Source organism: Anopheles funestus, chromosome 2RL, assembly GCF_943734845.2.
Source record: "Anopheles funestus chromosome 2RL, idAnoFuneDA-416_04, whole genome shotgun sequence".
Classification (NCBI taxonomy): domain Eukaryota; kingdom Metazoa; phylum Arthropoda; class Insecta; order Diptera; family Culicidae; genus Anopheles; species Anopheles funestus.
The window spans coordinates 7,343,242-7,369,803 of record NC_064598.1 but is presented as its reverse complement, the minus strand read 5'-3'; the positions used below and the strand labels follow the sequence as shown (position 1 = coordinate 7,369,803).

Genomic DNA, 26,562 nt, shown 5'->3' with positions numbered 1-26,562 from the left:
ATTCGGATGTTTAACACATTTAGCATAATTCTTTAGAGCACATGTTTTCAATTGCCGTAAACACTTATTGATAACCAGTTTCATTTATTTAAACAGCGGTGCGCTAGAATGATTCCTTGCTCACGATGTACAATTTATATCCTTTTCTTCCAGGGAAACATCAAGAAAACATAACCGGTAATGCGGATGGCCGGACAGTTGAATCGTGTGTAGATGTGTGTCTGTGGTTTATACGCTGGACAGAGCCGCTTAACGAGCGCGGCTAAGCAATCCGGTATAGAGTGTAGTGCTTGAAATGGAATTTAGTAACTTAACTTTTTTCACTTTGTACAGCCAATGGACGACGATGTGTGTGTGTATGTGTGTGATTGTGTGTCAAAATTTGGGTTTCAAAGTGTTCACTGTTCTTCGTATGTTTCCCTTCTTTGTTCCTTGTTTTTTTTGCCGGGGTTTTTCTTACCACACAAGCTGGAACCGTTTATCTCAACAATGTTTTTTAGTTTCATATTTTGCATCTTAATTACACTACCGATCATTAGTTAAATTGTTTAACGCGTTACTAGTGCTGTTTTCATTTTCTTTTCTGCCTATGTATATGTATATATATCTTCATTTGTTACTTTATATATATATATATATAAGTTCGTCTTTCCGGACGTCTGTTAATCGGTCATCACTATGCACCTTCATCTCGGGGTTCGCCATCCCGGTGAGATAAACGATCGAGATGAAAGAAGCCCTAGTTTCTAATACTTTGGTGGGAGAGAATATTCTTTTCTGTACCTTTTGTTATCGTTTCCTTAATCGATCCCTTTCTTATCCCCAATGTTTCTTTTTTCTCTACATCTGCTGCATAATCTCCCGGTGACAGATTTCATTCGTTTGCACAGCAGTCATGCTTAATGAATCTCTTTAAACGCTACTTTATACACAGGTACATTTAAAAACAGATTTTTTCGACTTACAGCAAAAGTGGGGTATTTGTTGAACGTTCAGACTTCACCGCCGTATCCGGGATTTTATCTCTATGCTTCTGCTCCGCAAGCGGTCACGCTTTCTGAGCGCAGCCTGTATATGATTCTTAACAAATGGGTGCCATAAAACAACCGTATGCAAATGGTGTGAATTGAGTGAGCAAGTTAAAATGTAAGTACGTGACACGATCGTTGAATAGTACAGCAACCATTACGATGACGGTGCTAGTTCGGTAATTGACAGAATGATTTCGTTTTTGTAGTGTGTTGTATTCGATTTGCCCGGGCAATATATGCATTCAACGGTTTTCGCTCAAAAAGAAAAAAACGGGTTTGGAAAAGTATGCCGCTTTAAGAATAAAAAAGTGGTAAAGGGTTTAAGGAAAACGCCTCACCAACATTACCCAATTCAGTACGATTTATAACAGTTTACAGATTACGCTAGAAAAATAGAGCTCATTTGAGGTGTCGGTTATACAGGCAATACTGGCTTCGTTTTTTGGTTTTTTCGTTTTACAAAATGTGTGAATGAATGTTTTCTCAACTGAAGCGATCGTCGACTGTTTTGATTGTGTTGGGTTTTTCGTTCTGAGTTGAATGGGTGGGTAGTAAAGATTGATCCTCCGAGCGATTACGATCGAACAATTCCACGTTTATTTGTTCATATGCTTCCCCAAATAGAAGCGCGATTGAAAGTGAGAAAATGAACATCTTGCATGGGTGAATGTCACAAAAGAAATATCGCAGAGGAAAGTTTTGTAAGCCTTATCCAACAAATTCTTATCAATTCTACTTTTGTCATGCCGGTTGCATACAGCTAGGCGTTTTGTAACACAATCTCTCAAAGATGTATAACAATTCGCCTAAAAGTATGCAATTCGTATGCGTTACAGTCCGTTTTAGTAAAACAGTCCTCTGGAATGTAAATAAATGAACTTATTTTGTGTACATCAATGATGAATGAGATGATGAAGAGGATTTTCAACGGTAAACAAATAACCCAACGATCGAGTGACTCTCTCAGTGCAGTATGGTTTACTTGTGCGTCTGTTCCAAATGCAAAAAGGGGGGAGAAAGGTAGCTTCTTCTTTTGTTGTTTCGTTTTTCGATAAACTGTAGACACTTATGCAGCTCTCTATGTATTTATAGTTTTTGTTTGTAACGTGTTAAATATTAATCCACCGTCATACGGTGGGCAAGCAATCGAGGAGTGAAGTGTGTCGTTGAAACGTCATTCAACTACCTGTTATAAACAGTATAGCGATGCGAAACGATCGCATCGCTGACTGGTAGGATACCGACATGTGGTGTGGTTTTAAATGTTTGTTTGACTTTTGTCCTTAAAACAGCTTTACCTATAATATGCTAGAGTTGTTTGTCTAGAGACGTTCCGCTTCTAGTAGCTAAACGACTTGTACGATAGTGTAGAGAAGCGCCAGAGCAAACGCATGCAACACTTGTTCTACACCCGAGAGTGTCTAGTATGTCGGCTACACACTAAGGAACACTGTCATACAATTCATCCTTCGCAATATCATTTTCCCGCCACACCGTTCGCACAATGGGGATTGAGCGTGTGTGTTTCGCTTTTCCATACGGTACACGCGCATAAAACCGAGGAAATACATCCATACAAGAGACACTGACAAACAGATAGGAAATTTCCAAAACCTTACCCACATGCTTCGACGGCGACATCGTGCCAAGTATGGAATCGAGAACCGAGACCGAGATTAATTTGCTTTGAGAGATTTCTAAAACTTTTGTTCGCTCATCGTTTTACAATTTGGCTGCTTGCATGGCGGTTTCACTCATCATCTTAAGCTAATTGATTTTAAAATTGCTATTTAATTTAAAATATTTCCATTCTTCAGCCACATTGCTATTTGATGCGCTTACCCTTTTCAATCGTCACCGTTTCACGCCCTTATTCGTTCTGCGCTAGTCTACTTATGTTCGTACTGGCTTGGGTTATCCCTATGGGTTTGTTACTTATTGGTAGTATTTGGTGTTTTGTTAGTTACCTTTCTTACAATGGTTTAATGCGTAATTTGTTTAGTGTTATGCTTTGTTCGGCCGCACATCCCAACACCTACGGTTGGGCATCCAATACCAATTTTTGTTTTAGCACACATTGCGTCTACAGAGCAACACCACATAGAAAACATAGGAATGGAATGGTAATACTGGTTTAGTATTTGATAGTAAACATGGGCGTTCGTGCAATTCTGTACATGGCTAGTTTCGTTGCAATAAGGGCAAACCTAACATTTCGATTATTTTTGTTGTTGTTGCTCATTTTAACTAGGAATTTCACGTCTGATAGCTGCCTACGTAATCAAATTAAATGTCATTTTAAGTGACTCGAAATAGTTTTTTTTAGTTTTTGTGTTCACTTCGCTCGGGATTTTTGAGGAGATTCTGGTCTTCCACAGCGTTTGTTGAATGATTTTTACGAATAGTGTAAATGAAGTTTGATTTTTTTTTCGAAGTCCCTAGGTTTCTCTACTGACCGAAACTACCTGTAAACGATTGTCTATTGTCAACTAAGCGGTTTTTTATATATCCACACTGTCCTCACTGAGCGATTAAACGTTTGAAGTGAATGTGCTTGACATCCCACAGGATGAAAGAATGAGATTCGTTTATGATAAATTTCTTACATGCTACACTTGAGACAGTGGCTACAACTAGAGAGATGGTATGCCTGTTTGATTTTTTTCTTCCAAATGTGTGCCTTATATTCAATCCACCTCAATGCTAATGTTATTATTGTAACCATCCCGAAACGTAACGGGGAGTGAAACGATCGTATTCTACAAAATCCGGTGCTGATCCTTCTCATCGGTGCAGGAACAAAAGAAGAACGAAAAAATCCCCCAAGAGCGACTTGGTAATACAAACTATATAAAAACATGTTTATTAATAACATCTTCCCGATCACCTGCACTGTGGCTTGGCATGATCACGGTTCGTTAGTTTAGCTTCGGCGCCCGCTTCTTAGCATCTTATCAACATAAACGTTATTGCTTTCGTAGATGTACTGGAACGTGATATGGACCGGAGCAATATGGTGGCAACCGTCCGGATGCAACTGGACGGGCCCTCGTCTATCGCCTCCATCTTGGGAGGATTCTTGGAATCGAATGCAAGCATTGGAAGAATTGGATTATTTACACGCCCTACTCGCGTGTGCCTGCTACGTGTGTTGATGGGTTTTAGATTTATTTCTTTTTTTACGAACAAACTTAACCACTCTACGCTATGAGCAAATCCGTCCACACGGAATTATCTGAGGGCACTGATCCTTGCCGGGGGGGCTGCTGTTTTCGAGCACCCGGCATCTTAGATCAGGTCCTCCTGCCTGCCTTAGAGATGGATCAACGCAAACCGATCTAGGTCGGGTTTGCGCAATCCTGCGTAGACACTTTCGGCCGACGGTCATCAAAGACAGTCGAACATTTGCAGTGACTTCGTGACGACGTCATCCTTCAGACATGCTTCCAGAAATTCCTCGATCGTGATGATACCATCCTGGTTCAGGTCTAGTTTAGCAAATACTCGATCAACCTGCAGATAAGCACAACGAATATCAGCTATTGCATTCAAACAGTGTCCACAGTGCAGCCAGATTACCTGTTCCCGGGCCTTCCGGTCATCGTCTGGTTGGTGTGGTCGTCGACCCATGAGTTCGTGCACGGCCGACACAATTTCTCCCAATTCTCCTCGGCTGATGCAACCGTCTCCATTGATATCGTATAATCGGAATGTCCATCGTAGTCGCTCGTAAACGGAACCACGAAGTAGAGTAGAGAGAGTGACTAGAAGATCCTGTAAAGGGAAAAGAATTGTGATTAAATATTATTGTCAAATTAATTAATCTTTTTGATTCAAATTAGTGTCTAATAACTGTGAAAAATTAGAGTAAAAATTATATTACTATAATAAAAATAAATATAAAAATTATATTCCCACAAGGACGGCTTGTGGGGATACACGGTAGGTCAGACCCCAGAAGACATGTTGTAAAAAAACCAAACAAATTTAATGCGTTTGTTAACATATTAGGCGTTTATTTATTGTAAGTAATTACAAAATGATTACTAAAGAACCTATAAACCCTTTGTTTGCATAATGTATCATATGTTTTGCTAATCAAAATATTCGTTCCTAATAAATTGCACGATTGCAATCATAATGGCTTCGGCAAGTGCCTTTCGCTACGCGGCACACAAATTGCAATTAAGCATGCAAACGTGATGACCGTCCCTTTCAACTAGCGCTTTTGTATTCATTAATATTCGCCATCGTGCACGGAACGTGGCGAGAGCGTGGGCGCTTCCACCATCGCGGAAGTGACTTAAGTGGCGTTAATGATATTCAGTCGCAAATAAATAATAAAACTCAACGATGAAAGTGAGAAGCGGCACACGGGGCAACAATCGTAAGGAAGCATAAACAAACAAGACCCGAGATAGAGGGAAAGCAACAACAATCCGGCAGCTAGTTGCAGCGGACCGCAACGGGGTAGAAAACTAATTACGTTCATAATTATGTGGCGGGAAAACTAGCTACGGGTGTTCTCTCTCTCTCTCTCGCACTTTATCTCTGTCTACTCTTGCAGCAATTACTCTCTTCTACGCGGCCGGCTTCTCTTCCTGCCTTCCTTCCTGTTGGTAAGCTTTCGTAAGAATCTGCGCCGAAGGACGAAGCCAATTCCCGACGGGCTACTTAGTGCCATCGCTTCATTCGACCGATGCCGGGTACGAGAGCAACAATAATTTAATTTTCAAACCCATCCTGCCCGGAATGTGGGCCTGGCCGAAAACTGAACGTGCGGCTAAACGTACGGCTGAATAATTAATTGGTGTTAATAGCCGAGTCACTTAAATCGAACTTTACGTTTCATCCGGTTCGGTGCGGCACCGGCCGGTTCGTGTGCACGGGCCTGAAGCTTGAAGCGGTGGCACGCACTTCCGGATCAAAGTGACGCGTCGACAGCCGGCATGAGCCGACGTTCATTCACAAAACAACAACAACCGTTTTTGGGGGCTTTGCGTGTTTGGGCGTAATTTTGTGCCCCGGCAAGAATTGGAGCTCATCTTCCGATTAAAGCGTGTGCTTGCTCGTGTGCCTGCAAGCGCATTGAATTGCCCGTTGCGTGTGGCAAAAAAAGGATTTACCCGCATCGGGACGGATTTGTGTTGAGCTGACGAAGAAGACTGTGAGGGGCGTGAGAAAGTTTGTGCAGAACCATATTAACCTTAACGTTACACGTTTGCGGTGGCACTTACCCGGAAGGTAATGGATCCGTTGCAGTTGACATCGAACGCTTTGAACACATAGTGCGCATAAAGGCTGGAATCTGAACGGGTGTGACACAGTTTTGGAAGAAATTCAGAAAAGAAGGAGCAGAGGCAAGATTAGAATTATGAATTATGGAGTGATTCAAATGATACTTACTTCCGTGTGGGAAGAATTTCGCATAGATATCCTTGAAGCTGTCCTCGTGCACAACCCCATCGGGACATTCCTGTGAGTAGATGTAAGATTTATTATTTATTGAGATACGTCCATTTACACATTTATGTACTCGTTTGCATTACAATTCTCCTGAAGAAAGCATACTAATCAGGGGAAAATGTATGCTAATTATTCCAAAGTCATTAAACATTGAAATTATTTGGTTAAGTGTATGACTTTCAGAACTTGCAAGTATGCAACTATTAAGTTTAGTATTGTTTATGAAACATTCTGCTATTTTGTTACGTTTTTACACTTATAATTTATATAGTTAAAATTTATTTAGTAAGTCCGGGTCTCTGAAAGGATTAAAAAGTTTACTATTAGCCTACTTTCAGGCGTAGCTTGTCAAAGACAAAAATCAGTAGCGACTAATTAAGGTGACTAGCAGACAAATTTGAAAATTTCCTAAGGCTATAGGCCTTGGTTTTTTTGGGAAATTTGTCAATATTTATAAATTGATTTATTTTGATGCGAATTGGTTGGAATAAGTTTCTTTTCACTCAAATAATGCTTTGAATAGAATAAAGCATAAAAAATAAGAAAAAAATAAAAAATTCTGAAAACTCGAAAATTTCCTAAGGCTATAGCTTAGCTTTTTTTGGGAAATTTAGCAATATTTATAAATTGATGTAGGTATATTATGTATTGTGCAATTCGAATGGAAATGTACAACTATTCTAAGCTAGTTCTGTTAACCTACCAGGTTCTTAATTCGAACCTTCAGGTTCAAAATTTTGAACCTAGTTCCGATTGAAACGCACATCACTAGTGAGTAGTGATATGTTATTCTAATAGCGCTTTATAATGAATTGCTTTGCAATGTACCTATTCCTATACAATTCTACTGTGATTTATGTAAATATTTGAAATTTTTTTCCTACATAAATGACCTTCAAGAAAGAAATAGGACACTGTCCATCCTTTTGTAAGCTGTTCTTGTAAAGCCTTTTTTTCCACTTACCGTTTTGAAGCCTCTATACATGACCCGTATCTCCTGGCGGGTGAACTTTGTCAACCGGCAGAGATCCTCGAGCGCGACAGGTATTGGTTTCGGTGCCCGGGTAGGCTCTAGCTCGTACACCACCTCCTCGATCGGACTGTCCGGTGGGGTAGCCATCTTTTCATTGACCTTAACCGGGACAACCGCAGGAGCGAAGTTTCCGGGGTTTACTTCCGGTCCACTGCCACTGGCCGAGCTGGTTCTTAGGGTTGAGCTCGTAGAATTGCTAAAACTCGTCAGCCACTATTTGCACCGTTTTGCTTCGTCATGCGGTTTGTTGACCACCGTATGGGCAAGCAGCTTACAGATTGTGGTGTGCTTGAATTAACTTTTACAAAATGTGAACTTACAGCTCACTTCCGACGGTGGAAGATGGAAACAACCTTACAAGAATGCCGCAGAAGGTGAACGTGTGGTGAGGAAACAGGAGTCGTCAAACTTTTTCCGTCTGTTCCTATTTATTTGCACGGGCTAGATTTCTTCAACTTTTCCCGATAAAGCTGATGACACAAGCAAGGGTGCTATTTGATGAAGTTGCTTGCGCGTAGTTTTAAAATCTATACAGAACTTCTTTATACAGCTTATGATATGAATTCCGGCATGAGATTCCGCTGCATTTCGTTAAGAAACAATTTTATTTGATGCATTTTTGAACCATTTCCGCGTAGTAACAAAAAATGAACGAGTCAGCGGTCGTTGTCACTCTGAAATAAAATAGGAAAATCAGCACAAAAAAGCAATTAGTTTCTACAGCAAGCAAAATTGGGATCGTAATTTGGCAAGTATGTACTAAAACTTTTGTCTAATTATGTACCAGTTTCACATGCTCCGTAGTACACGTATTTCAGTTTAATGAGCGCATGACCACAAACCATCATAAAACATGTCCGTTTTGCACCAGATTGAAATAATGGCCGTGTTCGTTACAAAACCCCAACCGAACCACTCTCTGTTCAAAGCTAATCATGATGAGGAGGCCTCTAATATCTCGGTGAAATTAGAATTTATGAAAATGATTAAATCTGATTGCGAGACCGAAAGCCTTCTTCCACCGTTTATCGCACGGCGGTACACTTTGCGAAAAGTCATTGCCTCCCTCCCCACCGGAGGCAACTCCTGGCCACATCCTGAACTCTGTCTCCTGAATGGCGAAGAAACTGGTTCACGTCGTGAAGAGATTAAACGGGAAATCGAGTTCACTTAAACCGGGAGAAGATTTATTATGGGAAAAAGCTCATCAAAACTGATAAAAAAAGGTTGTAGATGGAGAATTCCGTCGGAAAACACTTGGAATTGCCTTACCTACGTCTAGAAAGTGTACCATTAAAGTGCTACAAAATTGGTACAAGATGGCCGACACGGCATCAAGGCAAAAATGTACCTTAAGTGAGCCGAGTAACATTAGACTGGTATGAAATTACATACCAGTTTCTTTTTTTTAATGCGTTCTACATCGTTGGCAGACAGAAGAATGGGATGGGGGGAAAGAATTATTTGAAGCGTTTGCCAACATAAAAGCGATCTTTGAGTTAAACGATGTGGAAACACAGGTTCCTGGTACCGGCACTAAAGAACCTAAGCTATTCATTTTGCTCATATTATGCACACACAGACACACGTAAATATGAACAAAACGTTCAACAAAACCTCAGGAAGAGTGTAACTGGGGCAGCACTATGTTGGAAAGTTTCCAACGTTCCCATTTTCATTTCGCGAACTTTTCCGACCCGCGGATGACGGTGCCGGCGGATAGTTACGGTGGAAGTGGTGCCAAACCGGCTGTCCTTCAGCGGCAGAAATTCTGTCTTGACGAGGCACAAAATCGGAAAACCTTCCTGGGTGCCCTGGGCCGAGCATTTGCCAAAACACAAGCCACAAATCTACCCGCTTCGTCTCGTTGCGAAAGCTTCGAGCTTATTGATCGTCGTGCCCGGTCGGTATCACAGTGTTTGACGTGGGCCCCAAACCAAACCATGTACAATGCGTGCGTCCGGCTGTCTCGTCCATGCGAAACACACCCGCCAGCGTATGGCCGAACGCTTTGGTGAGTTTGATTTTAATTGCAAACATCGACAACCGCCGCGTGTAGTGTGGGTTGGTGGTTGTATGCTAAAGTCCCCAAAATGGCATGCTCGGTTGGGTCTCACTACGTGCAGCGGCTTGACAAGGGTCCTCATGTGGTAAAACCACACACACACGCAAACCATGACCGTTACGTGGGAGTTTGGTGTTTGGTTCTAATTTCAATGCCAGTTATGTGCATGGGGATGTGATAACAACATACCAAACGAACCGAACAGATTTAGCCATTTATCATGGTTGGATGAATGTCGGGATCGTTCGAGGATTTGTAATGCCGTTGGTAACGAATGGTAATGTGATCGGGTAAATGCAGAGGATCGGTATTACGCAATTGCAACGTTCGATTCGACCACAGTCGTTATCGGGAATCGACCACATGCTGGTAACAAAAGCGGTTCTCGTTAAGTCAGTGTGATGATGTTTCCGAGAGACTGTAAATGATTTACATGAAAGTGCATGGCGTGCAGTGCAGTGATGCGCTGTAGTCGAACAAGTGGCTGCGAAGAAATAGACATCTAATGAGCAATTGCTTTGATTAGTCAGGCGTCAAGTTGGAGCGAAAGCGGTAATGATTTATAGCGCACATTTGCATGAATTAATTAGCTAAATGATGGTATTTACCAACCAAAACACGACCTGTTAATTAACGTCTCTGGCGGTTGTATTGATGTTCGGGGTGACAAGTCGGCACTGGTTTTTAGGTCCCAGTAATACCTTCTATACGACGGTGTAGTATGCATAAATTTTAAAAAGTTTAACTTGAGTCACTCTTCGTTAAAGGCAAGGATTTGCAGTGCGCCTGAATATATGCAATACGCTGTGCAGTATTACCTTTTGCTATAGATTCACCTCGTCATTAAATTAGCCTTTTGAGCAGCGTTGAAGTATCATTCATGGTATCAAAAGTTTTCAAGAATTACTTACATTCTTGCACCATATCAAACATCAAACATTAAGAGATTCGTTTAACGCTTTAGATGACTTTTCGATAACATTTGGACTACAACAAATCAACCTTTTGCTTGGCATACCTTTTTAAATTATTCCACAAGGGAAAACTATAGATCTCAATTAGCCCAAAGTTAACATTTCCAATTGGGTACCTACCCCCGGTTCGTTCAGCATTTTGATACGTTGTAGCGCTTGTTAAATGCCAAAAATTTCCCTTCAACCGCACGTGGGCAATTTTGGAAATTCAACACCGCACCGAACCTTTTGTGGCATTTCATATTTTCTTACTGCAAACGAACAAAATCTAATTACAGCTTCACTCGCACAGGAGTAATAGCAGTAGCAAATGCCAACAGAAGTAAGGCCGAAAAGCAATCACGGAAACATGTGCAGTAAGAAAATGTGCCATGAAGCTGTGGTACAGCTTTTGGTGCAGGAAAATAAAAATGCTACTTTGCGTGGAAAAGAGCGCGAAAGCTGAAATGTTCGAAATTGAAAATCAAGTTAAACGAACGTTTCATTTGATTACCACCGTACCATTCACTGGGCCTTGGTGGTAAAGGTTCCCATTTTTTCTTCTTTGCGTTTTAATTCTCATTATTCGAGCCCAACGACTGTCGACGGACTGAGCGCGGGGGGTTTTGAAATGGGTATGATTCCCCGGTTACGCCACAGTGCTGTTACCATCAGCTTAAAATGCTATCTGAAAAATGTGCTGCTGACCGTGCGCTAGCTGAAGATCGATAATCGAATAACCACCACGCACCAGAATGGAAGGGCCGGACCTTTTGGGACGTGGGTACTGACCGGGCAAATGGAGTAACAAATTGCATTACACTTTGCTGAAGGAAATCGAAAAACGCGTGCTTCTTCCGTGATGTGCGATGTGGGTGTTGTTAACTGGCCATAATGTGTGCGTACGTAAGGTGTTTCAGTATGTGAAAGATTAAATAGTGAATGGCGAATGTTAATACGGGTAAGTTGACCAGTAATCGACAAAGGTGTTAATAGAATAAGGATAACACGAGCTTCTTTGGTAATATATTGAGGAATGAAGGAAAGGAAGTAATCTATTTCTTTTATTACGTTTATAAAAGTTTAAAAAGTAGTAAATGTAAAAAGTTGCATAACTCTAGGCGCTTTCCGTCTTTTATTGCCATCGTAGATTCATTTTCAGCCTTTAAGTATGCAATTCGAATAACAGAGTTTAGCTAGTATAACATTCATTTTTAATGTCCTAATATTAGAATCATTTTACTATTTGGACTGAAAGTACCCATTTTTTGTTTTGTTAAAAAATAAATTTCAAAGCGAGATTTGTGTTTTACAATGACGTATTTCTATGTCACTCTCTAATGATGCAGACGGAAATAAATAGCATCAACACTAATGACTCTGTTTTGTTTGAATGACAAACTGTTTTGTTTTGCTGCTGCATTATTTCCTTTCTGTCTGTGGCCCGTTTTATCCAGTGCTTGAGCTTTCTACACCGAGGACAAACCTTCTCGCCACTCGTCATTTTTATGAAAATTTTATGTGTACACCTTAGCCCTCCGCTTAGCCGTACATTAAAACATTCACCAAATGGTACCCGGCGCAACAAAAAACCTATGCACCAAGGTGTACTTCACGCTTCGCATTCACATTTTGTCAGTGATTTTCGTACGGTCGACTCATTCCCCGGCTTCCTGGGGACACACGGATGGCACGAATGGACGTGAATGGAGTTGACACCATTTCCGAGACGTGCAAGGACACGTGGGGCCATGTAGATAGGTGGATGGGTAGTTTGGACACCATTTGCCATGTTCCGGTTGTTAATGCTTTCGGATCGGTTTCGGCTCAAGTTTCATCCGTGGACGGCGACGATATGCAGGAGCACGGCAACACGAAATGTTTGCTGTGCGCATCATGTGATTTGTGTTCTGGAACATACGTGGGAAAACAGAAAGCGCTTGGTACGTAGGTACGATACGAAGGCTTTTTTTTGGCAACAGGCAACCGGTTTGAGTGCATCTCTTCAAATTTGAATGGAAGCTGGACGCACAATTTCCGCCCACAGGAAGTGCACGGTAAAGGTGTATCCATAAATGTGCAGCATGTGCATGAGGGCATACTTTGGCACTTGATTAAGATGGACTACGGCGAAGGTGCGCCATAGCATATGTCCGGAGTGGTTTGGTTCGGTTCTTTCTGTACGTGTTTGCTGGCCAGCAGATGGCCAGTTTCGCTTGCTGTTCAAATAACAACCCACAGACGGGAAGCGGATTTGTAGGAATGATGTCGTAATCACTCTCGTGACAGTGATGTATGAGATTTACGCAGGAACTCAAGCTCTAACGAGTATGAATGTCAGACACAAAAGTGTCTTTGGGAGTGAAGGCAACAAGCGAGTCCCGATATCGGGCCATTTTGCACAAAATGTCGAAGTGAATGAAATGGTCGAGGATGTAATGTAATATTTGAAGAAGCCTGTGCCGGGTCTACAAAGCTTTCATAAAATTAAAAACAAAAAGCTAAAAGCACTAATGCTTGATATTCATTTTAGTAAAACAAGAACCTCTTGAAACACTTATTTTTCTTACTTACGATCACTAAGTGTTACTAAAATATTTAAATTAGCTTTAATAGAAATCGATTTTTTACATATTTGTGGTAAATTTTTGTTAAAGCTTTAAAGCTTAAATTTAAATGCTATTAAGATTAAATAGTATGAAGATATTAAGGTTAAATTGGCACACTACTTACAATGCGAAAGTATGAGATAGAAAGCATGGAGAGAAGCATCAAAGATATCCATAAATAGGACATTAAGGTCTCTCCGGGTCAGGGTATGATTTACATATTTCTAATTAGAAAACTTCCAATCGCATTTGGCATTCTTCCTGATAGTATATGTTTTTTGTGTTGTTATTGCTTGCAAATTGTAACACGCAAACTTCTAGCTAGTGCTTCAACCGTCCTATTATGCATTCAGCTAACCAGTTCGTTACGATTTCGACTAGATTAGATAAAATGAATTCCCACCGGTAGCTTTCATTCAACCGAGTGGACCAATCCTCTATAAAAAAAACACAAACTCCCAACCCAGGCTAAGGGTGTGTAGTGTGCGTGAAAAAGCTCTTCATTATGCATCCGGTAAACTCCATTCTTTTGCGTTTGAAATGTTTCGAACAGTTCGCTGGACAGTGGCCAATGCTAATGGTGGCAGGGAAGAGCGAAACGCTATAATAAAGACAAAAATGAAACAAATGTCAACAGAAGTTATCCGTGGCGCTTAGCATAGATATAGAGACATTACAAAGGGCTAAAAGGCGTGTGGTTTACCGTGGAACTAAGATGTTTTGGATAAACGTGAAAGAAAAAAAAAAGCATTTCCCTGTCCCGTGGAGAGACATTATGCAAAGCGGCTGGAAACCTTCCACCAGAAAGAACCGACGATTATAGCCGAGGTTTCGTGAATGGTACGGATACTACTTTATTGTTCACACCTCGAACCCTTCTTGACGGTGGTTCTTTGCAAATGCTACGCCTCCGTTTGTTTTGCCGAACGAGATTCGTTTGTTTTTATTGCATCCTTGGCAAAGTCTTTTAGTGACACACCATGTCGTAACACTTTCGGTACGGGGTCTCCGCACTACGGGAAGTTTGTCACGGTGGACGCCCAATCGGTGGCCGCCGTATCATTCATCGGGTCGGGAAGTCGTTTCGCAATGAGATGCAAATCGAATTCCAAGCCGTACTGTCTTTATTATCTCTTCCGTTTGCTTTGGCTACGGCCATCTTCGAACAAAGCAGGAGTAGCACTTTCTGTACTCGTAGTATTGTTCGAATGTGAAGAAAAATGTAAAGGATTAAAGATACACCACGCACCAAGGATGGATGTAGTTCCTTCCGGCAGCTTGCATACGTTAAACCTGCTGACGGTGTAAGAATGTAGCTCAGCAAATTCATACAACGACCAAGATAAGAACGTAAGTCATTCTATTATTTTTCCCTCCCTCGCTTCATGCACTGCTAACACTCGTTAGCTACTGGTTCCGTGAAGCGACGCTGCTATTATTATCGCTATCGGAAACGCCATGTCCCGTGGCTTAATAAGGCACGCTATCAGCCAGGCGTGACCTATCGGTACTGGGAGCTTCCAACGCCAGAGGCCTGTCAGTGCATCAAATTGGCAATAAATAAAGGTGTGCGCTGTAATAATTTCCCTTGGTTGTTAGGGGACCAAAAGGCGCGGTGGGGTTTTTGGGGAGGTGCGCGAGGCAGAAAGATGGCGAAGCAAAATAAAATACTGGTTGACCTGAGCTGCTAACGAAAGCATAATCTCAACGGGCTCGATGGGTGGTGTAGTCACCAGAGCGTGAATCATATTGCTGTCCAGGGTCGAGGTGTGACCGAGGTATTTGCCGATTTATATACACAGGGTGTTTCGGAGAAAAATGGAAATCAGCAGTACATTTAGATTAACCTATTTATTATGTCCATCTTGAAGCAAATTCTGGTAGAAATTGTCTGAAAGCATTGAGCACGAGCACATTGAGCATTAGAAGAAAGCAATGTTTTGGAAAATTTAAAAATCTTTCTTTCTCATCTTTAAAAAAAGACATAAGGTGTTCTAGCGTCAATAAAACAAGTCTCCAGTTTCAAAGACAATTTTGCTGTCAACTCAAGGTAATTCAGCATTCGTTCGTTGTTCCTTGAGCGATAGATCAATGGAGATAAATTCACTCAAGGATCGAGGATTTCCTTTTCACGGATTTTCAAGAATTGTAGCTTCGTAATTAGATCAATAATGAGATACCTATCGCGCAACGCTCAGATTGTTGAGCTCAAGTCGTTCGCTCAGCTCATTTTAAAGAGCTACTTGACTCAACGCTTTTCTTGGTGAGCGCGAGCTTTTAGCTCAGTTAATTTAATAGAGCTACTTGATCCAATCATGAACACCATTATATCATATCACAAAAAGTAACATGGTATAATTAGTTACTTAATATTAAAAACAAAAATATATAACAAAAAATGTTAAAAATATTTGCCTACAAATACACTCTGACTGTCTGTTGTTGAACAAGCTGTGATTGTAATTTTATTTTCTGCTTTACATAAACCGTTTACTCGTAAAACTAAGATATACGACCCATGCCATTCTTGAGCGAATAAAAATAAAAGCCATGCTTCAAACACACCCTGTACAAGTGATAGGCTGATGATAATTTAATTCCGCTTCCGGATAATTTTTATCCGCTCCCACTGTGCATACACCCTTTGGCGCGATAACCGGCACGTCCTTGCAGAATGGTTGGTGTGTCCGCTGTGTTTTTTTTTATTGCTATATCGTGCATATTTTCCCAGTTTCGTATCCCTTTTTTTCGTAATGTTCTTAAGCTGGCTAATAGGTGTCTGAAGAAGAGCCGAGAGCCGAGTATTTCACTCTTACTGAAGGGACACTTTACTGTACCGTTCGTACTGGCAGCCCGGGGCTAAAAAACCCAACCTCAAACTCTTGGGTGGAAAATGTATTCCGGTTGACTTTTAAAGTTTTTTTTGCTGCTGCTGTAGCTATTGTATCTGTTTTTGTGTTCGCTGTATTAGTGGTTTTATATTTTTACTTTCACCTACCGGTTGATTGATGGTTTGTGTTTCGGGTGTTTTGGTGCTAACGATTGATTCCATTCCATGTTTTCGGTCTCACAAACACCAGGACAACACATTTGGGCTCAGAGCCGTAACGGGACGGAAAACATTTCACCAAAAGTCAAAATGTGAACCTTTTCTTTGGGAAATTATTTGCAATTTTATCACCGAAAGAAAATAAAAATACGACGGTACAAGAAGATGGTTACGCAACGAGCAAAGTTGCGCAAGTAACGGACAAGATATGAACATAAGCAGAAGACTAGATGTTTGAGGAGAATTTACGATAAAAAGACAGATTTTTCCCGACGAAACCGATATGGGTTGTTGGGCCGTTTGTATGCTGGCTGGCACAAAGGATCACCTTCGTGACATACGAGTAATACGTTGCCCGTGAAATACGGGATGATAAGGATATGGGATCCCTTTTTCTCATAAAAATGCACCACAGTGGTTTTCTGTCACATTCGACCGGATGCTTGCGTTGCAGGATCGAAATTTTGGGGTTTTTGCTCGTCAGCAGCCCCCGACAGCAGGTGGCCAAAGCAGGTGAAATTGAGATGAGTAAGAACATTTTTCTTTTCACCATATTTCCCAAACCACGCATCCCCTTTTGCCCGCAGATTAGCGTGCATCATAAGCGGAAAGATTATTTGTGTCCACACGATCGGGGGATCGGTTTGATGATGAAAGTTTTGACATGACATTCGCAGCACATGACATGGCAGAAAATATACCATGGTGAAGGGTCCGGCGGTTCCAACCACACTGTCGACGAGTGCAGATGATGAGCTTTCTCAGAAGGAAAACGATTCACATTTTTTGGAAGTTTTGTCAAAGAAAAAGTCAAGAACGAGCGATGGCAAGATAAACTGCGGAGCGACCGGAAAGATGGTTCAAACATGATGTGTGCAAAAACAAAAAAAAAATATCGGAAAGGCATACACATTGCTTAGCGGTGACCTGTTTGTTTGAAGCTTGACGATAGAAGGCGACTTTTAGTCGCATTGATGATTTATGAACTTCATATTTGTGGGACCGTGTGACTTCATTGAAGATGAGGACGAAACAGAAACCTACAGTTCCATCTTATCTTTTTCCTTTCGCACAGAGTCAAGCAATGATCGTTCAATTTAGTCCGTCACGACGACGGTACGGGTTTTTTTGTGGATGTTTGTATTTTTATTTTCAAACCATATTTCAGTTTTGTGGTATCATCGTTCGAGTAGGTAAAATAAAATGAAAGCGTTATCAATAAACTTTTGTGTATTTCTGACCAAAAAACCCGAAATAATTTTTTAATAATAATAAAAATAATAATAATAATAAAATAATAATAAAAGAAATAATAATTGCGTAACTGCCCTTGAAAAAACAAATCACCTAAACCTAAAAGGTAACCTAAACTACCTAACCTAAGTTACCAAACCCAAAAAATATGAATTAATTATATACTGAAATATTAAACGATGCTTCATCTAAAACAAGTTTTCTTTATAAAAGTAGCCCTCACCAAAAGAAAAAAAAATTGACGTGCAAAATTCATAACGAATGAATAATATCGTGCAAAATGCTGATCCAGCCTTCCCATTACGAACGCTAAGACACAGCAGCAAGAGATAAATGGTTTGTCACTTTTCATCTTACACAGCGTCAGCTCAAGAGTGTATCCGATAAGAGACTCATTTTCGTGAACATTGAGCCACGATAAGCCCGGTTCAAAATGTGACAAAGATAAAAGCATTCCGGGCACCGGTCGGCCATTATCATAGCGGAAATTGGAACAGTTCCGGTGTGTTCCTTTTGCAGCAAGAAACCTTAGGGACGGTTAGGAAAACTCTACACGAAGCATTACATGGGGTGTAATGTAACGCGCGCACGCCGGTTCCGATGTACTCCCAGTTGGCACATCGTAAAAGCTCATTAAAAGCTTCACCGAGCACCCCGGGCCCGGGCCGAGCGGCAAAAAGACATACGCGTATGACAAGGTTCGTTCGAAGATGCTTATTGCACCCGTGAGACATCCGGACCACGAGATTCCGGATGTCGGGAGGTAAAGTAGCCGTGCGTCACGATGGTGACCCGGCTGCTAGCGACCATCCAAGCGACGGTCGGGCTTTACCGAATTGTGATATAATTAAGCGTTGGTAGGCCGGGCAGGAACGAGGCAAAGAACGGTGGGATGGTGGTGGGCCAAAAATCTGGCCAGCTCGTCTAGCAGGGCTTTTGCGATCGAGACGATACGATAGGGCAGCAACGGCAAAACCGTCGGGTAAGTGAAGCGCGAAGCCTATCTCGAGTGTAATCTGCACTGACGTCAGCTGATGATAGGACGGGGAAAGATTGTTAATTATAATGAAATCCCTTTTCGGGGAAAAAAAGGAAAGTCGAATAGAAGTCAATTGGCTTTCGATAACGATATAATGCGTTAAATACGAAGTTTTTTGCTGAAAAGTTAATACTTTGTTTATTCGTTATAATGTTTGTACAATGGAGTTATGTTAGAAAAAAAGTCGTTTGCTATACCTCATGGATGAAATGTTTGAAAAATACATAAAATTAATTCAAACTTTCCTACTTATTTAAACACTAAACAGCAGATGCAAGCAGCTATCATAAAACTTTGATAAAACGAAAGTGTGTTTGCATAACAAATCGTGCCATACTGATTGGAAGCATGGAAGTAGACAAATCATGAAGTTAATTTTATTTTGTGTACACGGATCAAAACTTTCCGCCGTCCCAGCTGCAACTAGTCGTAGTGTCACTTTGCGTAAAAGCGCAAAACAAACAAACAAAAAATCCCTCAAAACCACCCCCCCGCATTTGCAAACGATCGTTTGTGAGTGGATTTTGCTCGCTTCTATAGTGCAAATCACCCCCCCTCCGTTGGGTGAAGAAAACTATGAAAAAGTTAGCTCCACTTAAGCGCGTTGAGATGAACGATGGTTGATGAAGGATGAATATAGTCGGGCCGGTTGGGAAAGAATGTGTTTTTGTGGTTTTTTTTGCTACGGTTTTTGTTGTTTGCCATACTAACCCCGCCACACAAAGCTCAGTTCGACATCAAAAGATGGAGTTTATGGTGTTTTTGTTTGTCGGTTTCGCAGCTAATAGTGCACTTTAGACGGGATGCTAATTTAAAAGTCGCCCGGAACGAGAGAATGTGTAAGGAGTGTGGGAATGTTGTGTTCTTGATTTAATATTAGTTTTGTTTTGGGGTTTTTGGGAAAGCTTTATTAGTTTGGGGATCCAAAGATGAGCGTTTTGTAGAATTTTTTTCTTGAAAGTTTTGGACGAATTCATAAGGCGCAAAGCACCCAAGAGTAAAGGTAAATTTTGAAAAATATCTAAAGAATATCTTATAGCTGAAACAAAATATTTTATGTTAAATTATAACGTGAAGATTATTATAATTTGTCTTTCATTTTGATAACTTTTCTATCACATTTTGAAGAAAAAAATCCAATAATTAAATGGTTTATATAACCCAGTAATTGTCCAATACTGATTTGGTATAAAAAATCAATTATCAGCTATGGAAGAAAAACTAATTAGCCAGAAAAAGGGTAACAATTTGTATGAAATAAAAACATCACATTACACAAAGACCAAACACGGAATTGTCTAGGAAACCACCTATCAACACCGGTCGCGTTCGTGAAGCTTACTCGAAAGCAAAATCGTGCCGGACAGTGGTAAAGAGTTAACAAGCGTTTTCCATTACTCGGGGTGCCCGGTGGACAGTGAATGGGAGAGAGGTGGTTTGATTTTTGGTGTTACACCACGCAACAACTAGCCGGATGAATAGTGAATGGTGTTTTACGTCGTGATGGGCGTTGGATTGACGATTAAATGTTTAATGGCACGAAATTGATTCCGTACCGGAGTGCCACCACGCTAACAAACAGTTTATCGACAAGTTTATCTGGATTAGTTTTTGTAGTTAATTCGAAAGCATGAAAGAAGCGTATTGACGCGTATCGAAATGCTCGTCAATCTGGTTTTGATTTCTATATTATCGAGATCTGCCTGCTAGAATTGAAGAAGCTTGAAATCCGTCGACTCAAGAAATGCAAGACAGAAGGAACTGACGGAATAGTAACCGAACTGATCAAGGAGCAGCACTAGAACAAGAAAGCCATCAAGTTATTAATGAGGTATGGTTTAGTGAACCGATGCCTTGAGATTGGAATCTTGGTACCATCAACCCAACATACAAGAAGCAAGATAAGCTGGAGTAATTACAGGGGTCCTAGGGTGTTGAATACCGTCTACAAGATATTTCTCCGTAATATTACAACATCGACTTGTCCCGTGTGTAGAAGAGAAAATTGGAAACTATCTGTGAGGATTCCGAAACGGAAAAACCTGTCCATGAGGCAGACCTAGGGGAAGATGGTGGAGTCCCCTAATTTCGTTCAGAAACTTCCTTCACTGCTCTCACCGCAAAGTTATTGGAGAAATTCGAATTCTTAACAAAAAAAAACGATATTAACTTACTTATTTAAAAAATCTTATTGCTCGCTCCAAATTGTATCACACTGACCGGGGATTGTTCTTGATTCGCTCTATCTTTCGATCACCATAAAACCAATTGATTCCAGATTGTGATCAACCAGTTAGCCATCGCAATCGATTGACCGATCATTATCGTAAAGAAAAGCTAATCCAGAAAGCAAAATCAAACCGCTCACAAGTGGGAAATGAAGTGTGTCCGAAAGAGTTCCACTCAGAAACGATCCATTTTCCTGGGTCGAGGAGTACAGACTAAGCTTGAGTGAGGTAAAATGGAAAAAAGGAACGATTTTTTTTCGTTTTATTCTTTTGTTTCGTGTGGAAACATTCCAATCGGAGGAAAAGTTTTAAGGCTTCTTGAACTGTGCTTCCCGACAACGACGGATTTGTCGCTGCGTTAAAGCGAAAGGGAAAACCATCCGAGCGGAAACTACTTCTCGCGGGTTTCCTGATCCGGGTCGATTCGAGCGGGTTCGAACCGTTGAAAGTCGGTATCGATTCCCGGGTGCTATTTTTTCCCCATAGCGTGTTGTTTTTTTTTCGTTTTGTCTTCCAACACAAATCGACGAGTGTCTAGTGTCAATTTTCCCATTTTCCCACAACCTCCGGCGAGGCGCATGGAGTTCAATGGCACAGAAATTGGAAAGGAAAGTGAAGCAAAAACACTTAGCAAATCGAGAAACCGAGGAAGTAAGGGGAGGATGGAAAGAAAAACACACGTAAATCCAAACTGAACTTAGCCCTGGCCTTGTTTTGGTGGGAGGCGTGTGAGTGAAAGTGACGTAAAATCGAAAAACTGGCAGAAAGCAAACAGTGGACGACAGTAAACTTTTGCTCGTTGCAAACAGCCACAGAAAGGCAATGTTTGCAAAATGGTACAGAGATTATTTGCAGCAAAAAAGCAAAAGCAAGAACAGGGAAGAAACAAATAAAAGTCCACTGAAAGTATACGTTTTCCATTTTGTGTCGCAAGAACTTGTTCCTTTGCCCGTTTCGCGTAGTGACAGTTCTGTACGGCTGTGTAAAACCATCGATTGTCACCAATGATGCACGGTGGCAAATGGTGGTACAGTGGCTCGATCGTGTTCGTGTCGATTGTGGAAGGCTTCATCAATTTGTAAGCCACGAACCCGTGATTCGGGAACGAATCCATCCGGTGCTGAGGGAATGAAAAATAGGGAAAGGAAACACATTTTTTTGCAGTTCTTTGTTCGTTTTTTTTCCTCCCGTGGCACAGCTTGCAGAAGCAATTCGATCTGATTGAATTTCTTAGCCACATGGGTACGAGTGCGGGCAAACTATTGACATTACGTATTCGGTAGGAGTTGTACAATTTAGACATTTGTTTTTCATCCCGAATGAAGCGACTAAGACACACATGCACACGTGTCCGTATTTGGGGGTAGGTTTCTGCTTTTCTGAACTGAAATTGGTCCGGTCGATGGGGCGGAAAGGTAGTGAACCGGAATGAAGTGTACCATTTGGGCGTGATACAGAGCCTGAAGCCTGATGGAAGTGGTGTAAGTTACTTCATTAAGAAGCTTCTAACCTTACTACGACGCGTTAGATGAAACTGTTTACTTAGGATAGCGAACATTTTCCAGCGGATCTAATCTTACCGGGCACTTCCAATGAGAAACCTTACGCTAGGTGATGGATGTTGGAGGTGACGGTAAAACCACACAACGCCTAATGTAGCCAGGCATGGCCCGTTAAATATTTGATCGGTACCGACCGTCGGCACAGCAAGGCCAGGGCCAGCATTCACTCCAAACCATCGCCAAACAGAAGAGAAAAAGCTTTCGTATAAGGTGACCGCTTGAGTCCCCAGTACCAGTGGTTCCTATCGCTTTATTTGCTGTGAATAATTTAGAAAATCATTCTCAGCTATCCCAAGCTATCGCACACTCCCGTAAAAAAAACTGGTGAGAAACAGTGAAATGAACAATCGTTCTCCCATGACAGCGGCTTCTCCGTTGAATGTGAGGACGGAAAATTAATGATGCCTCGGCTGGGGTAAAGTGTACCCAGCGGAGGATCCGTTATTTGCCGGTCGATCTTTCGTTTTGAGGTATCATTTTTTAAAAGCATTCAAGCGGTAAGTGATTTCTCGGGGATGCCTCCATTTTGGTGTGTAGTTGATTGATTACTTATTGGTTTATTAGATTTTAAAGCGCACACACCGGCACACAACCAGCAAATGGCACAGTGTCAGTTTGTGCGGTGAGCTTGAAAATTGAATCTTATTTCATTTGAGAAGAGTCTGCAAAACAACAGCCAAACGGAACGGTTTTCGATGGGTTTTCGTTAAATTGTTATCACCGTGCTGAGCAATTTAAATGTGTCTTTTTTTTTGTTTTCGTCTTCAATTTAACTCCTTAAGAGGTTTATTGGATTGTAAAGTCGATAAACAGCTGAAGCAGTGATTCCCGACCCTAAATTGGTTTTTGCTATCGGCAACGGAATCACGAAAGAGTTGTAAAAGTGACAAGTTGGAAAATTTATTGACAAATCGTTCTTGCAAGCTCGAGTGTCTCGGTGTTGATGTTTTATGGCACCATTATGATGGGATTTTTTTATAGTATTCCAACACTACGGGGAATACAATTAGACGATGGCGCTTTAATATGGGAAGTGGAACGTTGAACAGATGGGTACTGTAATAAAATTAAATGGTTATCACAAAGAAAGAAGAAAAAATGCAACATTATAGGTGATAGATATTTGGATTTGTTTTGATGGATTGTATAGAATAACATTTTTAAAAATGTTGATGGAGACGCCTGGTACTTTACTGAACAACATAATTTAAATACCTTTTTCTTCTTCTTTTGTGGCCTCAAGAGGTCTTGGACTGCTATTTCAGGCTTTCCTCGACTTTGTTTACTCTTAGCTAGATAAGCGGTAATACGTATGGCTGGTCCGAATGGGATTTTATACACAGTTGTAGCGTACAAAGACTGGTGCCGATACCACGGACACCACTGGACTGATCAATTCATATACCTTAGCCAATAAAATATAAAATAAGTCTACAACAAAACTAAATCAATTTCTTCTATATTCATTATTTACTCCTAAATTTTAGAATTATGCATTAATTTTTCCCCATAAGTTCATAACTAACTTTAAATTTTCGTTTGTAAGAGAAATAAACTTCAACAATGAATATCACATAAAGAAAATGAAATTACTTGTGAAATGCATACACAAACCATTAAGAGAGTTAATTCGTTGAGTTGCTACTACGAGTACAATTGAGCTTTTCCCTCCCTACAATCTTCTTACATCAGGGTCAATAGAATCAACCCGGTTGTGGCACCGACGAGCTAGTTGCAAATCTGTTTATTTGCGCTCTGAGAGTTCCGTTCTCATCCTTTTGTTCGCCCAATACCGTAATAAGCGAAAGATACCGAAAAGATGGCACAGTACAAAAGAAACATCGGAAAGCTTTCTACCGAGAATGCCAACCCGAACACCCCCAACGCACCTGCCATATGGTACAGGACAGCCGAAGTGAGGTTAGCTCGAAACGATAGTGTTGTTAACCCAAATAGCAACGTCACGAACGGGTGGGATGATAGTTTGGATAATGCTCCATCGTATCTCGTACATGTTATTCGCATCCAGGTCAGTGCCTTCGGTGATTGGTGTTTGCTTCCTGGGTTGCATGTACAGCCACAACAAAAGCCGACCGGCGGAAGAAAGCTTCCATTCTTTTGCTGGACATTGTTTGTGCTTTGCACGGGGGAATGTGTTGCTGACCCGACCTCCACCGTAGAAGAAAGCACTCGGAAATGGAGCAAAAATTACACCAGAACCAGAATGCCACTGGACGGAAGGAATTATCACAAGCGGTTGTAACGTTGCCCGTGTCCGAAGCGACGAGCGACAGACGATTTATGATTGAATGGAGGTGCACGAGAACCTGAAGGAAGCGATAGTGACTCAGCCAAGCATGGTTGCAGTAAAAATGTGCAGGAAATGAAGTGCCGAAAGCGAACGAGTCCCATAAGGCTCGTGCATGTCGAAACCATGAGGAGGATGAACCGTGCCGTGGCCAAAATCGAAACAAGAATGGCATCTGTTGCTGATTTTTTTGTTGCCATAACCAAACGTGAGTGTGTGTGTGGATAGGGGGAATTTTCTTTTTGTATATTGTATTTTCTATTTCGATACTATTTGATAGGTTGTTGCGCTTGGCAGTCGGCTATCGATACAGTTCCGGAGGATATTTTCGTTCACTTCATTGCCAACCGGTGTACGATTTGAAGTAACGAAGCTTATGGCTGCGACCAGGATCCGTGGCAGTGTACGATAAACTAACGACGTTCTTCTAGCGTTCGTTTGCAACCTGGGGTGCTTGTGTTGTTCGCCGTACAAATAGAGATATCATTCTTGGCTCGCGTTGGAGTTGTGAACGTGCCCAACGTTCAAGCAGGTACCCCTTCGAAATGGATTGTAAACATCATTAACTGCACGTTTGCTTTTGCAATTTTCGTTTTGGTGAGTATATTGATAAAAGCTGCTTTTTTCGCAGCATAAAAATTATGACAAAAAATATGACTTACAAATAAAATAACTTAATATTTCAAAATAAAAGTTAAAAAAATAATAAAAAAAGCATAGACGTGAGTTCTTTTATTTTGTTTGAATCATGAATGAATGCACTTTGGCAAACATGAAGGTACATAATTGATTATTAACGTGTTATTACGCTCAAAATTGTAATTTGCCCATATTCTTCACCAATAAGCCATTCTAATAAGATTTAAAAATTGAATACCTAACCCCTAGTGCCGCTTTCGACCTACCATTTTCTCCAACGGTTAAGTGATGTGCAAAGAAACGGAAGAAACGCAAGAAAAAAAAAAATCTTTACTCAAATTTATGACGTCAATCACTTAGAATATTCCATTAAGCTACCTTGAATGAGCCTCCGAGAGCACCGATGCTCTCGATGGACCCATTTTGCAGCCGGTTTTCCATTTGACTTATCATCCCCCCACCCCACCCCAACCCCTAACACGTCCGTTTGCAGTAAACTCATATATGGCAGCTTCACATACAACCATTTGCGGGCGCTCATTGTTTATGGGCGCTTCCCCGCTCCCGGGCTTCACTTCCACAGCCAAATGAAATCGACCGGTGAATCCCCGGGATATATTTTCCACTTTTCTTGCATTTCCTTTTTTTTCCTTTTACTCCTGCGTTACCGTCACCCAACCGAGCTGTCCCGTATATTGCCCCTTTGTGCACCGCTCGTGCACCCATCCCCCCACTTTAGCAGGGCTCCGAGATCAGGGCGGATCCTTAGCCCGCGTGCCGGGATTGATAACGGTTGATTGGATCGTTTCGGTGCGTATCGGCAGGTTTTATGAGAAGCAAATAAATTGAATCGTTAAAAGGTCACATGGTTACCCGAGGCGACGGACACCGCAGACTCGCTCGAATGTCCGGAGGTCCCGAGGAGCCGCAACAAAGCGAAGACGGTTCAAAAGGTTCGTGCAGCGCAGATGGGTGAGAATTGCGCACCATTCGAATGGAGGTAGAGTAAAATATTAGTTTAGGAAAATATGTAGCACGTGAGGTTAAGGTTATGGGATGATAATTGTACAACTTTTAACAATCTATTGAAGCGGTGTTTGAGTGTGTATAGGGACATTTGTAAAACATAATATAATGGTAAGAAGAAATAAAGAAAACTTAGTGATCGTGGCACTAGAACCCACACCAACCATTCATGGGCTTTAGATAGAAAATGGTAGCTTAATGCTGTGTGAACATGTTTTATTGCAATATATCACAATTTTTATTACACTTGACCATTGCAGACTAGGAGGAGTCGTAATCATACGCCTCTATAACACGTAC

At 41.2% G+C, this 26,562-nt stretch overlaps 1 protein-coding gene across 5 annotated transcripts in view; it reads right to left on the bottom strand.

Moving 5' to 3' along the window:
- Positions 1-44: 44 nt before the first annotated feature.
- Positions 45-26,562, bottom strand: part of LOC125766443 (Kv channel-interacting protein 1) — a 32,848-nt gene continuing 6,330 nt past the window's right edge. For 4 of the 5 annotated variants that reach the window (XM_049432416.1, XM_049432418.1, XM_049432415.1 and 1 more), the window contains 5 exons: positions 7,462-8,204; positions 6,438-6,507; positions 6,269-6,339; positions 4,611-4,805; positions 45-4,544 (listed from right to left, as the gene is read on the bottom strand). In XM_049432416.1, the coding sequence (XP_049288373.1) occupies positions 4,419-4,544; positions 4,611-4,805; positions 6,269-6,339; positions 6,438-6,507; positions 7,462-7,617 (618 nt within the window). In that variant the 5' untranslated portion in view covers positions 7,618-8,204 and the 3' untranslated portion in view covers positions 45-4,418. Of the gene's footprint in view, positions 4,545-4,610; positions 4,806-6,268; positions 6,340-6,437; positions 6,508-7,461; positions 8,205-8,314; positions 8,412-26,562 lie in introns of those variants that run through there. The other variant, XM_049432419.1, reaches the window with a different exon arrangement.